Raw genomic sequence first — 14,888 nt, 5'->3', positions numbered from 1 at the left:
TGCAGGAACCACGTGGAAACAACCTGATGCGGAGTGAGAAAGCAAGCTCATGTCAGAAGGAGCTTAGAGGAAACCCAGCTCCTGAACCTCCAGCTATTCGATGGTAAAATACTAGTTGTTAATGACTTTACTGTGGAAGGTGGTCTATGGAGAGGAGCTTTGGGATGGAAGGTTCTAAGGTAGGAGATGAACTCCTGGGGACATGAACTACCTTTGCTATGTGCATCCAGCACCCCTGGCCATGGGTGCTCAGTCCGGCTAGGTTGACTGAAGGGTGAATGCAAACAAACAGCAAGAGGTGGGGGCCAGTGTTCTCAACACACTCCCAATTTCCATCCATATTGATGTGCCTTCAAAGAATCACTTTAATTCTAAATATCCCAACCTGGCCTTCTCTGGTTGATGAGTCCGTTAAGCAAGTGATTGAAAGATTGTTTCAGTCTTCTAGGCATCTTCCATGGAGAAAAGCAAGTCCCTCCAGGATGTCTGTCCCACTGTGAGATGGAAAACCTCCAGAGGAGCATACTTTTCTCCCCTGGCTACAACGAGGACCTCAGCTGACCAGCTCCGGCCTTGAAGTCCGGGATGCTCTGGTGGTCACAAAGCTGCTGAATCCCACCCAACACTGCTGGGGACAGATAGAAGGGCAGAAGCCTTCCTCCTCCCAAAGTAACCGCCAGCCCATCCTTCCTCTCACACGGTAGCTGTTAGCATGTCCTCTCCCCTCTGGCAAGGTGCTGGTAAACAACACAAGGCTTTTGACATGGCACCATAAAACATGGCCTGAAAGTATTTATCCTAATATAGCCCGGCGTGCCCAGGGTGGCCTCATATGAAAAGCCCAAGAGGTAAATATTCATTAAATAAGCAGAGAGCTTAATATAGAAAGTCACGGAGTCAAGTACTCTTCAAGCCCCCTCACATCTTTGCAAACATCAGCCAATGAAGATAAATTTGGCGCAGCTGATCACTTGCACTTTTAGGAAAGGCTCTTCTAAAAGAAAAAAAAATCACATGTTTCAGTGTTTATAATCTCTGCAGAAAGGCCTGGTCCAGCATTTCTCCTCTCTAATTCCTGCTCTCATAAGTATCAGATTATGAAACTGCAGACTATAAGCCTCCTGAGTTTACAGAAAAACACCTCTCTGCTCTCTGCTGCCACTTTGAGCAGATGAACTAATAAAAACAAGCTCTGCTATTCACTCCAAATGCCTGGGAGAAAGGAATCTGGAACAGTAGTAGCTTCAAAATACCGTCAAAGAAAGCAACCACCCACAGCGTCTGGAGTCCCCCCACGCTTATCAGCTCCCTTCACCTTGTTACCCGAAAACCACCACAAAAATCTGCTTCTTCCCATCCAGCTGCCTGCTGGGACTCACTGCTGGCCAGGGCAGAGGCCAGCACCCCGCTGCCCTATTTCCCCCAAGCCAAAAGATTATGGAGCTGTGTTGCCTTTAGGATGTTTGATGATGGGAGCTTGCTGGGATGGTCCCCCCGGCACACGCATGGCAGGAGCCTACACCAGCGTCTCCCAAAGGTGCTCCTGATAACGGGCAACAAGCTTTGACAATCCGCCCCTTGGACAGTTGCAGCAAAGACACAGCGGATCTGCTTTCACCTTTCAGCCAAAGGAGGAATATAACTGTTTATCGGTTTCTGTGAGCCACTGCTCCCCTGGTTCTTAGGAAATGATCATCCCAGTATTATTAAATAAAGGTGGAATCACTCAAGCTTCCCCGCAGAGCTCCTACCAAGGGCAGCACACGAAGGTGAAACCTGCAGGACTTCAGAGCACGTTGCTGTTTAATGTGTACTGAAAACAACGGTTAGCCAGCCAGACTGTATTAGGATGTCAGGGAGAAGGTGATGGCTGGAAGGGACACATTTAGCACAGCCGTGTCTCCCCAGTGTTCGGTCATTGAGGCATTAATGCCACGGGAGGACACGGGAATTTGGAGCCGATCTGCCACCACCGCTGCCACTGGGAGCTGTGGGAGAAACGCCTCTACGTGCCACTGCGAGCAACTCTGCAAACACAAAACGTGCCAGGAAAGGAGAAAAGTAAACAGCCACAACTCAAGACGCAAGGGAGTCCCCAGCAAAGGCTGGCGCTGGGACAGGGGTGGCCGTATCTGTCTGGAGGGGGAGAGGTCTGGCATCCCAGGAGAAGCGCCGTGCCAGACCAGGCACTGGGAGCCCTGGGTGTGTAACAAGGTTTTGCAGCATCCCAGCATCCCCGCTAACAAACTCTTCCCCCCCCCCCAATGCAAACGAAGCGTGCGCCTGCAGCGCCAAGCCACCCCACGCCTGCAGCAGGACCCAGGGCACCACGCCAGGCGTGCCACCGGCAGCAGCCGCAAAACCTACGGCGAGACCAGACCATGCAAAAGCCTCTCTAAAAGCAGAGCTCTTGTCATCCTTACAGAGACATCGCAAGAGGAGCACGGCAACTCCTTTTCTTAATGACTATATATAGGGGAAAGCTCTGCTAGGTGACAAGTGTGCGAGAGACTGGAGCAGAGGCAGCCTCTTGCCTGCAAGGGCTCAGATAATCGAGTGAAGGAATAGCCAGCGACGAGTCTATTTTGGACTCAGCGTGCTGTTGCTGGAGCTTTCACCAGGGAGGCAAAGGCATTTGTTACCTCCTCTCCAGGGACTGCAAATTCAATAGACTTCCCAGCCTGCAGCTGCACCGACCCCGGAGCCCGCAGCCGCTGGCAGCACCGCGAGCACTGCTGGGCTGGCACAAACCCAGTGGCAAACGGCTGCTCCCCCTCCTTGGCCCCAGCGCCGCAGAAACCAGCAACGTGTGGTGCTGCCCACGTGACGGAGGGCTCGGCATGGTGCTGAGCATCCCTGGTGGGGTTGGGATGCCGGAGCTCACGCAGCCCAGTACCAGCCAGGGTGACCGCTGCCCGCAAGCTGGAAGCAGGCTCGGAGGAGAAAAGTCAGCCCTGCTCTGTCCTGGGACCCTTCCTACAGCACCCCAATGCCTCTCGCCCCAAACCATCCCACCCGTGGCCAGAGTCAGACCCCTCTAACACCCCCCGCATCCCCGCTGCACCGGGAGCCGCCAGGACAGCACTCACCTGCTCGTGGTACTCAATCCCCATGCTGAGCGTGTTGATGAGGATGGCCACCATGATCCCACGGCCAAAATATTTGCTGTCCACAATCTTCCGGAAGGTCTCGCACACCATGTGCCAGAAGGCCAGCACCCGGCTTGCTCTCCTGGCCCGGGCTCTGCCCCGTTGCGGGTCCCGTTGGTCGCTGTAGTGGGCGTCCTGTGTGAACTCGTAGACCCCCTCGCTGTCCGAGTCAGCCGTCTCGTTGTCCGTCAGCTCGGCCTCGCTCGCCAGCGCCTTGAGGCAGTACGGGCAGCTCTCGGGGCTGCAGGAGCCGCCGTCCAGCTTGGTGCAGGGGCTGGAGATCTTGCAGGAGCTTTGGCAGGGACCTGAAACGCCAGAAGGGCAGGTGCAGGGCAGCCTGTCAGCTGGGACAGGGGGGCTGCGGGTGGCCACGGGAGCAACCCCCAGTTCCCGTTAGCACCAAGCTGTTGCCCTTGGCACAACAGGCATTTCCTAAGGGGAAAAGCAGTCCTGCTGGGTTAAAGAGCCCTAAGCAAAACCTGGGCTACCCAAGCGCCTTCTCCCCAGTTACAAAGCCCTCCTTGCTGTCCCCAGGCAGACAATGGCACCAGCCCAGGACCTCCAGCCCGTCTTGTTATACCTCCAGCCATTACAGTTAGGAGAAAGCAATCAGCTCCCCTCGCCCTGGCAGGCTCCGAGCCGTAATTCTCAGGAGTGCTGCCACCAGCAGCCTCCTTTCCTGCTCCTACTGTTTGCTGATGCTCCGAAATCACCAGCTTCCCCCTGCATGCATTGCCCTCAACAGCAGCTCCCAGCTGCCAGGTGCCTCCTGGGTGACAATACCAGCGGGATATTCCCCAAAAATCTCACCAGCTGGCTGCAAGGGAGAGGCTAACTGCAAGGCACGCTCCTGACTCACGCACAGCAGCACAAATGAAAACCCAGCGCTAAAACAACTCAGAGCCCAGCTCTGCATATTTAGTCTCTGGGCTGGGGGCAGGACTTAGTCTCTTCCCTGCACAGCTCCTGGCTGGAAAGGTCAATGCCATTGTGGTGGGGTGGAAAAAGCACTGACCACCTGGGAAAGCTTGGCCAGAAACGCTTCTTGGAGGTTGTGAGGATTTGGACTAGACTGACCTGAGCTCCCAAACCTCAGGATGTGGAAGGGGAAAGAGCATCTTTTGGTGAAGGTATGAAACCCCTGAGCCAGGAAAGCTGCATTCAGTGCCTGGCTCTGTTACAGGGATCCTGAGCAAATGACAGATTTTTAATACTAGGCGTCCGAGATGGCCATTGAGCACTCGTGCAAAGCAGACACTCAATCTCCCTGAGCCTCGTGCCCCGCAGAGAGCAGAGCTGCCCAGGGATGCACTGGGACTCAGATGTGGAAGGTGTCCATCCCCAAGCTCTGCAGCAAGTGGTGGGCAACACAGCCACTTCCAACCCCTGCATTTCAGTAAGGAAAGGACATGGCCATTCGGAAGTGGCCAGGCTGAGCTCCAGCTCTCCTCAGTGCCACTGGGCCTAGGTCTAGCTGATTTGGGGAGTGCAGGGATTTGGGGAGTGTTCCCTGTAATTGCAGAATAAATTGGTTTGCAGGGGAGACACAGGGATGGGAAAGAAAATGGGTTCATTGAAAACATTCATTTCCCTTGGACTCTTGCAAGTATGAAGTCTGGGAGGCTGAAACCTCTCTCCTGGTTTTGGCTATAAGATGCATTAGGTAGGTCAGAAAATGCATGTTGGCCTCACCTGGAAAGCCATCTCCTTTCTCCGTAACATGGACTGAAAAGAACCCTGCAAAGGTTCCGAAAGAGAAAGAAATTAGGTCATAACTTGTGTTTCTGCAGGGCAACCCCAGATCAACATCCAGCCCCAGGCTCACCCGTGCTCTGAGTCTCCAGCAGCTTGTGCATGGTGCTGTACGGCCCAGGTGGGATGTTGAGGCTTGTCAAGGTGCTGCTCCCGGCACCGACCGCCGCCTCCCCCAGGTTCTTCTCTTTCAGCATCTCATGGGAGGTACTGGGGTGCACCGTGGGGTACACCTTGCTGCCCACGATGTTCTTGGGGATCCCCTCTGGGCTTGGCAAGCCGAGGCTCGGCTGCGGGAGGGATGACCGGCAGCGCACCGGCTCGAAGTGGCAGTCAGCATGATAGATGCTGTGGACAGACTCGGTGTTGCTGGGAGCGGCGCTGGGGGCCCCGTGGGGGTTCGGTGCCGAGGTGGGGAGCATCAGCCGATTGGTCCCGTTGTGGAGAGAGCTGGTCTCCACGTCGCTGATCTCCGGGCTGGCACGGGGTGCCCTCAGGTTCCCATTGCCCAGGTGATAGTGGTGGTGGTGGTGGTGATGGTGGTGGATGAGGTGGTGCACTGAGGACCTCTTCCTGCTCCGGCGCTTCCTGGAGTGCCGGTCGGCCCCGGCCTTGCTCGCAGGGCTGGCGAGGAAGCCCATCCTCACGCCCACCACCCGGTAGACCTCCACGAGCTGCTTGCTGCCTTTACGGGCAATGTAAACCAGGTACTTGAGGAGTTCATCATAGCAGCTGCCCGGCTCTGAAAAGCTGGCGAGGGTGCTGGCGTTGGACAGGTAGCGTACCCGCTGCTCCTTCATCAGCTGGCTCTCCCGCTGCTTTGTCTCGGAGAACTGCGTTGCTATCACCACCAGGCAGAGGTTGATCATGAAGAAAGAGCCCACCTAAAGGGACAGGAGCCATCAGCCACCTCGGGGTGGTCATGCCCACCCCATAGCTCTGCCTCACCCCACGCCACGGCGCAAAGAGCCGGGGGCAAACCCCAGGCAGCCCCAACCCCTGCGTCACCCAGCGGGGACCACCAGCCGGGACCGTGGAGGGGCTGACTCACCCCCCGAGCCCCCGCCCCGGGGACTCCCACACCAGCGCTCCATGGAGAACGTCAGAGATCAAAGACGAGAGAAGATTATTTTGACAAAAACCTTTTGCTCGTTTAAGATGGTGTTTTTCTCTCTCTGCAGACAGCGGTTGTAATTATCACAATTAGTGGCATTACGATGAATGCACTGAGCTTTCCTGATAGGAGCGTTTTTCTGGCAGTGTGTGGGCAGCTTGCGAGCAGATCCCTTTCCCCTGCTAACGGGATTTGCGGGTGACTGTTACGCAAGGGCATCAGCAGTCTGTACCCACAGCTTGGAGATTTTATTTCCAACCAGGGTTTCATGAGGTTCTGCCTTCTGCAGAGCCCAGCCTGGATCACAGAGAATTACTGACGTGCTAACGGGCTATCACACATTGCTAACGTTACTCGCGCGGCATCTGGAAAAGTACTGCTCACTCTTCCCCTCTGTCATTTCAGGGATGCTGAGAGCAAGGGATTGCTTCTTTTTGGGGGAAGCTAATAGATGAACTAGGAAAAACATCATGGACTAAACGACCTCCTACCTTCTCATCAGGGTTTGAGTCCCGGTTTGATGAGGAGCAGAAATCCCCACAATGGCCTAATGGACAATGTGCAGCTATTTTGCTGGACTTAGTCCAATTAGACAGCAAGAAAGGGAGTCATCTCACTTATCTCAGCTACATCTGAGTGAGGTATCTAATGATCCTTTAGAGTCAAGAGAGAAATAGGCATATCAAGCCTGCAATGCATCTAATTTATTTTGGATGTCTACCTTCGGAGGAGATGAATCACCCCCTTAGAGCACCTATTTTTCTCCCTTGACGATAAAGGGAGTCTAGACAACGAGCTCAGCCAGTCACAGTAGAAAATTCTGCTTGCATAGATGAAGCCCATCATGGAGCCCACCCCACAGAAACTCTTTGTTGGCTCCTTTGTGGGTGGTCTCGGATGATGCTGTGAAATGTGGGTGGGCTGTGGGCAGTAATCTCTTCCCTCCTTTCTTAATGTGCTCTCTGAAGTTTGTGACTGTTTTCCTGAAATGTCCCCTCTGCACCAAGGACCCAGCCAGCTATGTTCTTCAATATGGAGGAATTTCTGGGCAGCCTCCTCCCCTTCCAGAGCTCAAAACCTGACCGGGGGAAATTTGCCTACTTTTAAACATAAATATAAGGTGGCAACTAAGACAGAGGACCTTGGAGCACGAGGAGAGAAGTAGTAGAAGCAGCAGCAACAGAAGTTATCTGTCAGCAGAAGCTATCTACCATAGCTTAAGGACACCTTTCCTTCCTTCCTTCAAAGGAAAATGCAAAATGCAGCTGCAACACAATGCTGTATTGAAGCTGTGTGTCTTCTAGCAGGCTGATTTCTACCTCAGCTTTTACATTCACTGTATTATCTGCCCTGTTCCTCTTGGTCACTCCATTCTGCTCTCTCCAAATGCCAAGAGGACCTCCATGTTCCCGTAACTCACAATGATCAGGAGGATGAAGTAGATGAAGTTGTAGAAGGAATGTGCATCCATGACAAAGTACATAATGTCCACCCAGCCTTCCAGCGTGATGACCTGGTGGAGATAGGAAGGGAAAAGGAACCCGTCAAGGCTCAGTTACACTAGCAAGTGCACCAGCAACATTTCTCCTGGCTGGGTTATTTCTGACACCCCATAAGTGGTCTTGGTGCAGTACAAAGCACTGAGGAGCCAAACCGTGCTCCTACCCGTGCCAATAGCCACGTTACCAGCTGAATCCAGCCCTTCTTTTCCAGCTGGACCTAAGGCCCACTGCTGCATTTTGCAGAGGGAAGAGCAGTCTCTAGGCTCTGCTCCGCATTAGGACGGTCTTACTGCGCACACAGAGGGTTGGGAGACTGCATCTCACTACATCCATGCAGGTGAGATAGAGGCATCTTCAAAGCAGGCATCAAATTGTATCCCTGACCTTTTGAGCGCCCATGCACTACTATGTAAGTGCTTGCTGGTGCAAACTAGCCCCTGGGAGTGCGATTACGCAGCCCCTGGGAACATGTCGGGGGGCATGACCGGCTGTTCGCCCACCTTGTGACAGTTTGCAGGAGGGGCTCACCTGAAATATCGCAATCCAGGCGTAGCCAATGTTATCAAAGTTGATGGCTCCCTTGAAGGGGTTGTGCTCCCCGGCAGAGCAGTTGGTGTAATACTGGTTCCAATTGACACAGGATGTGTTGGTGGTGTCATTGTAGGAATAATAATCCAGGGTGCACTCGAGACCTTCTTCCCTCCGTGTTGGGATACTCCGGCAATAGCGCATCCCATTCTCCCGGGGCTGGGAGCAGATGAAAGGGTTCTCATCTTCATTCTCTGTCTGGTAGTATCGCTCCAAATCCACTGTGTAGGGGCTGAAAGAGTGCAGACAGGGCTGGGGTTTGCACACCGGTCACAGGCGATCTGGCAAGGTAACAACTGTAACAGCAAAGTCTGACAGCTGTTGTTCTGGATCTTAAAGTGGTTTTTTCTAAAAGGGATCCCCTTGGACTTTCTGCAGCCCCATTGGATGAGATGTCCCTAACTGGGTTTTGGGAAACTGAGGCAGTGCACTCGGCCACTAAGCAACCCCTCTGATTACACTAGTAAGAGTCACTCCATCTAGAAGTGCTCTGGCTTTGACTTTAGGGGACTGAGAGCAGGATTCAGCCTAGCAGGGCTTCTCTGAAATGTCTTTGCTGCAGCAAGATGGAAATCAGTTGGTTAAAGCTCCTGTATCTCCTGCCCTCCTGAAGATGCTGAGAATTGCTTTGGGAGACTCTATGTAGACCTCCCAAGCTTCCTAAAAACCAGAGACAGGGCCTTCAGCTGCATCTCACAGTGCCTGTTCAGCCCATAGATAAGCTCTAAATTCCCTCTGAGGGTGGCCTCATCATAGCAAACCAGGCAAAAACACTCCTCAGGGAGATGAAACAACCCATGGCCAGCCAGAAACTGACTTCTTGCTCTGCACACAGCTATCTCCTTAATGCTGCCAGAACTCCCACTAAAGATATTTTTAAGCCTAGTTCAGCCCAGTTAATTCCTGCAGAATTGCCTTTAATACCCTTCAAAGCTTATCTAAACCCCTGGAATTCTGGCTCAATTAAACAGCACCCAAACCTGTGGCTCTATTGGATTTACTCAGTGGTGAAGCAGTCCCTCTGCCCTGCTGCCATTTACTTAACAGGGACATGCCCTGGCAACGACTCTCCCAACTGCCCTTTGAGGGCACGACCGGAGGAGGGGTGGCAATTAATTAGGAGATGCACGGGAGAAGATAAAAGGTGCATAATGCCAGCTCCAGACCCGAGAGCCAGCCTAGCCACAGCAGCATCATCATGGTCCTGCTGTGTGCAAGACAGAGGCTTTGGGCTGGCAGGACTTCTCCATCCAGGTGTGGATCCTGCCGGATCAACTCTAGGGAGTCGACATTTGAAAGTGAACCGCTGAAAGGTGACAGTGGTGCTGGAGCTCAGCACAGCAACCTTCAAGGGCACCTGCCCTTCTCCTAGCATTCAAAGGGAGGGAGGTGGCAGAAAAAAAGCAGGTAGGCAGAAGAACAGGTATGGAAATCCTGGTCTGAAAGAGGCTGACAGCCACCAGGTATTTCAACCACTGTTCAAACATTCCTACATCTGGCAAGCTGGCTGGTGCTACAAAACCCCATTTGACCACAATAGAACTCTTGGTCTTAAAATCCAGGGATCTGTGAAAAGTAACACTTTGGGCCAGAGACTATCTCTTGCTCTGAGACTGAAAAGGATCTAGCATCACAAAATTTATGGGAGCTCCATCAGCTTTCCCTGGGGTTTAGGTGGGACTATGAATGCTGTACCAACAAACACTACCAGCTGCTGAATGGCATTCAGACCTCAACGTCTTGACAAATGCAGAAAAGGTCACATGTTAATGATATGCTGAATTTAGAAAGCCTGAACTCTTCTTCTCAGATTTTTTTCTGGAGGATTTATTAACCAGAGAGGTTTCCAAGCGCTCGTTGAGGGTTAAGGACAGCCCTGCAGGACTCAAATGGCGAATTGTCACCACTCGCTCTGCTCCAGCTGTGTGTGCCTGAGCAGGAGTTGTGGTGGCATTTAGGAGCACAGAGCGATAACAGAAGACCAGGGCTTTTTAATGGAGGATAGCCTTGTCTCCTGGAGGGATAGGCTCGCCCAAGCTGAAGAGACCCTTCTGTTGCCCATGCAGACTCACATGCTGAAGTTCTCGGGTAGGAAGCAGCGGTTCCTGAGCAAACCTGCCCACAGCTGGACTCCCACGATGCCAAAGATGAAGAAGACAAAGAAGCAGAGGAGAAGGACGTTCCCCAGCATGGGCAGCGTGTCCAAAAGAAGTGTTACCAGGATGCGCATACCTGAGGCGAAGAGGAAAAGTCCACGCTGAACTTTCGTATTCCAGATATGTCTGACCTTTTCCTTTCCATCCATACTTTTCCTTCCACTGACATCCACTGCCTTTCCAGCCACTGTCCTTGTCACCCACACATGGCTTGAAAACACCCGCAGCTCTCCAGTCCCCTCCGGTTTCCCCTCAAAAGCCCCTGGGATACCTGCTTTCATCCATGCCCTGCTCCTAGGCACACGACCTACTTTCCCTGCTCCTCTCCCTTCACTCTCCACTTCAAGTCCTCTTCTCCTCCTAAAGTTTGCTAGCAATTATATGTCTCCTTTCTTCCCCAAGACCAAACTCTGACCTTCTCCCTTGCTCAGTTGTATTTCTTTCCCCGCTCAGTATATATTAAAATTCCCTTCCCTCCCTAATTCCCCTCATCTACCCCAAATCCCCTCTCTTCCTTAAAATACAGGACTCTCTCTGGCAGTTAATTCTCACAAGTTCAGGAACAGCCAGTTCTGTAACAAAGACAAATTGATGGTGACTTCAACTTGACATTTACACACAAAAAAATTGATTTCATCTGACGTCTCTGTAATATTCTGCTCATCTCTCACTCTCCTTCCCCCATCTTCTGCATTCTCTCACTCGCTTGTATTGATTTTCATTTAAAGAAAGCTTTACTGTTGCACCCTTTACTTTGATACTTCAAGAAGACTTTTTTCTCTCTTCCTGATGCTGTCACCTCCTCTATCAGGGTTTTTCTTCTACTCCTCTACTGGGGAACAACCACCTTGCGTCAACTCCTAATTAACTGAAATGACTTTCTGTGGTTACTGCATTTATCATCATACAAAACTCTCTTTTGTCTTTTCCCACCTTACGTTTCTATCCCATTGTAACTACGTTGCAGAGAAGCCAAGATAAATTACCCGGGATTTCAAAATACATTAAGTGAATTACATCCCCAGTTAGACAGTGGTGGATAAATTCAGCCATCCATCAGTTCAGCAGCGGGGATAAAAAAAACACCATTGCAAACAGGATTCTGAAGCTACCGTAATGACTGAAACAGCAGCAGCAGAAGCAAAGCCAGATTAAGTTCAAGAGTCAGGACCAGACAAATAAATACAGCCCAGGCACCTCCAGCATCAGCAGACAGAACTGAAGCTGATTAGCTCTCATCAACGCATTGGGCTTGTTCAGATAGGGGAGTTTGGACTTGAATTTAATTTGGCTAAAGCAATGCTTGATTTGATACCCAGGATTGTAGGACCAGGAAAACAACGTTTCTGATGCACTTGTGCTTACGCTTAACGCACCCAACCCATACAGCATCCGAGAGGGACGGAGCTCAGCGCCTCTTGCAGCACTCTGGGCTGGCTGGAACGGCTCCCTGGGCAGTTTGGTTGGGTTTGCGATGGCCAACACTTCTCCGAGCACAGCGCTGGGTTGCCGTTGCCTGGTGCCGCGCAGGAGCAGGCAATGCCACCCACTGCTCTTCCAGGGGGTCTGAGATCCTCATGCGTTACCTGACAAACCAGGACTGAATAGCCACCTCCCATCCCACCCAGGCTTGCTTTGGAGATGTTGGGGTTTCGGGCTGTATGGACCAGGTCTGGGAGCAGAGCAAGAGATGCTCCAAGAGGAGGCTCCTCAGCACCTCTCGGGAGGGCTGTCTCCAGGCTCAACAAGATTTCCTCACCCATTTCTCCAGGAAAGGATGGAGCAACACAAGGAAGGTGGGAGCAGCATGGCTCAGACCCCTCTGCCTGTGCTGCCTGGAAAAGGCTGTTGGCTCAGTCAATCCCTGTCACCTGCAGCCCTTCACCTCAGCAGCCTCCTAGGACCCCCTTCAGATGAGAAAGGTGTCTGAATACAGTCCTGGATGTCTTACTGACTGGTGTCTCATCTCTGATGCCACAGGTCTCCAAAGGAACATTATTTAAAGTAGGAGAGTGACAAGCACTGGAAAGCCAGAGAGTGGTGGTAGGATCTAGCACTACCACGCTTGGGTGAATATTTGAGCTGCAATGTAAGATGGGAAGCATCTGTGTTCACTCTTCCACCTTCAGGGCATAGATACAGAGAACTTGCAACAACTGGGAGGAATAAGGATCTGACTTACTGGGGACCCTGTTAATGGCCCTGAGCGGCCGCAGGACACGGACAGTGCGGACCGCTGAGAAGCTGACGTTCTGCAGGTCCAGGGAATACTCCAGCATCCTGCAAAAGACACGAACACAGAGGAGTGTCAAGGATCTTCTGGAGAAATACTGCATTATCAAACATTATAAATCAAACATTATATGCCAACTGCTCACAGAGGGACTTGTTACTGCATCTCTCCCATCAGGTAAGTTTGCCAGAGGAATTAATTAAGGATTGTTTGTGTAACAGAATAAAGTCAATGAGCAAGAATTTGATAAACCAGCTCACACAGCCACAGATCTTCTCTTGCTCTCATCTGCTTTGGTTACTGTTTTTGCAGGGGTCCAGGGCAGAAGCTTCTGAAAGTCCCCACACGTTCCAGGGGGGCAATTTCCAGACAAGCCCTGTTCTTAACAGCCATTGTACAGACACCCTAATGAGTCTGGGTTCGCTGTGCTGAGCACCACCACAGCCCTGAAAAGAGGAGAGGAGCATCCCCCGGTGCAGAGCCTTTCCACGGAGCACAGGAGGTGTGCAGCATGGGACACTGAGCTATGCTACCTCTACCCAGCAAAGTCCATTGGCAGGTGGGACTCAGGCGGATGAGCAAGTGCACAAATCAAAACTGATGACACTCGTAGAAAACAAACGGGGCAAACGTGGAGCAAGGAACCTCCTGGTGCTCCTACATTGTCTGTGCCTGATGGGGTTATTTCACAGCTCAGGACACTGAGGTGCAACCTTCACATGACTTAGTCTGAGGATGCACTTGGACTGCTGCAAGTCCCTGGGTCCCCCAGCTCTGTCTTGCTCTGCTCATGGCACCGTTGCTCAAGCACAGCGGGACCATCAGTCACGTCACCACCAGGACTTTTCCCTCCAGCCATGGGAAAACACAAGAGTTCTGCCCAAAAGCATTCGTGAAGAGGCAGAGCCAGGCAAAAGCAAGGAAGAGGACGGCAAGGCTTCCCGCACAGCCGGGCTCCTGGTGCCACAGGCAACCACAGGATAGTAATCTCTTCCAAAAATTACCAAGTTCCATCTCAAAGCTAGTTGGGTGGTTCCCTCCCTCCAACTTTCATGGTTAGAAGCCTAACTTCCAGCCTGAATTTATTCAGGACAAGCTCATATCCATTTGTTCTTACAGCAGCACTGTCTTTTAAGTAGCTTCTGCAGCTGTTCTTTGTCCCTGGTGTTTACCCACACGACATATTTACAGAGGACAGATCACATCTCCCCTCAGCCTTGATTTTGCAAAGCCAAACAAACCAAGCTCTTCCAGACGCATCTTGCAGACAGGCTCTCTGCTTCCCAGTCACATCCCTTCTCCACACCTGCCCTAGCCTGAATTAATCTTACCTGATTAGACATCAAGCTTCTGGAGGAGGCTTTGCTGGCACCTTGCACAAAGACAGCAGTGCTGCCCCCTCCCCTCCCTGCTGGAAATCCCACAGGATTCATCAGTGCCATGTTACCTTCGCCACGGCTGCAGCACGCTGGAGGGTTCGGCTCTCGCCATGATCAGCCAAACCCACTCTCCTCCCTCCTGGCCGTCGGCAGGTGAGGGGCACACAGGGTGGCAAAAACTTTCTCTTTCTAGCCCCCAGATACATGACTCTGCACCTGATACAGCAACACGTTATCTGATTTTGCTTGATAGGCTCTAATGAGGATGATGACGATGATGATCAAACCATATCTAAGATCAAAATAACCTCAACATATTCCTCTGTATTTAGCTGACACCCACACCCATGAGACAGTCCCAGAAGATGAATGTTGGACAGGCACACGTGGATGCCAAGAGTTTGTTCTCATCCTCTGAGCAGACAGGAAGGCAGCCTGACCACAAAAGCCCACCTGGTCCCAGCGACAAAACCAGCCCCTTCCTTGGTGCACGGGACCCACCACATTGGTTGAGCTGTGGCTAAGGTAAGGAGAGGGGCAACAACTTCCCTGGGCTTCTTGGGTTTCACTCGCTGTTTGAAAAGAAGATTTGTGTCTGGTTTGCAGAATTCAGGTAAAAAGCCAATGTCAAACATACAGCTTTTCTTCCGTCCATTATTAAAACAGAGGCTACCAGCAAAATTCAGAGCAGCATATGGTTATTTGCAGCAAGACAAATCATTTTCTGATTGATGACAGCTCTAGACTCGCTTCCAGAGATGCTTGTGCTTGTCAGCTGCAAAGGGCATGCTGTAAAATGCATTTTGATTTAACATATTAAAGAACAATTATAATGCCAAATTTAAAAAAAACCAAACAAACAACCAAACAACAACCCAGTAGCTTGGGCAAACACTTGAACACCAAGACCAAGAGCAAGCAGGTGCTCTCCTATCTCTGCTGTCAGACACTGCTACCAGCACCAGCTTTACAGCACCACAAGCTCAGCCCCAGACCTACACTACAGGATCCACAC

At 51.8% G+C, this 14,888-nt stretch overlaps 1 protein-coding gene across 2 annotated transcripts in view; it reads right to left on the bottom strand.

The window, feature by feature from the left end:
• Positions 1 to 14,888, bottom strand: part of CACNA1G (calcium voltage-gated channel subunit alpha1 G) — a 149,511-nt gene that overhangs the window by 77,903 nt on the left and 56,720 nt on the right. For both annotated transcript variants that reach the window (XM_086473787.1, XM_086473788.1), the window contains exons 4-10: positions 12,444 to 12,541; positions 10,178 to 10,337; positions 8,046 to 8,337; positions 7,436 to 7,528; positions 4,975 to 5,785; positions 4,842 to 4,886; positions 3,090 to 3,454 (exon numbers count right to left, since the gene is read on the bottom strand). In XM_086473787.1, the coding sequence (XP_086329913.1) occupies positions 3,090 to 3,454; positions 4,842 to 4,886; positions 4,975 to 5,785; positions 7,436 to 7,528; positions 8,046 to 8,337; positions 10,178 to 10,337; positions 12,444 to 12,541 (1,864 nt within the window). The remainder of the gene's footprint in view (positions 1 to 3,089; positions 3,455 to 4,841; positions 4,887 to 4,974; positions 5,786 to 7,435; positions 7,529 to 8,045; positions 8,338 to 10,177; positions 10,338 to 12,443; positions 12,542 to 14,888) is intronic.

Source organism: Leptosomus discolor, chromosome 15 (genome assembly GCF_034619465.1).
Source record: "Leptosomus discolor isolate bLepDis1 chromosome 15, bLepDis1.hap2, whole genome shotgun sequence".
In the NCBI taxonomy this organism is placed as follows: domain Eukaryota; kingdom Metazoa; phylum Chordata; class Aves; order Leptosomiformes; family Leptosomidae; genus Leptosomus; species Leptosomus discolor.
The sequence above is the reverse complement of the archived record's forward strand: the minus strand, read 5'-3'. Positions and strand labels throughout refer to the sequence as shown.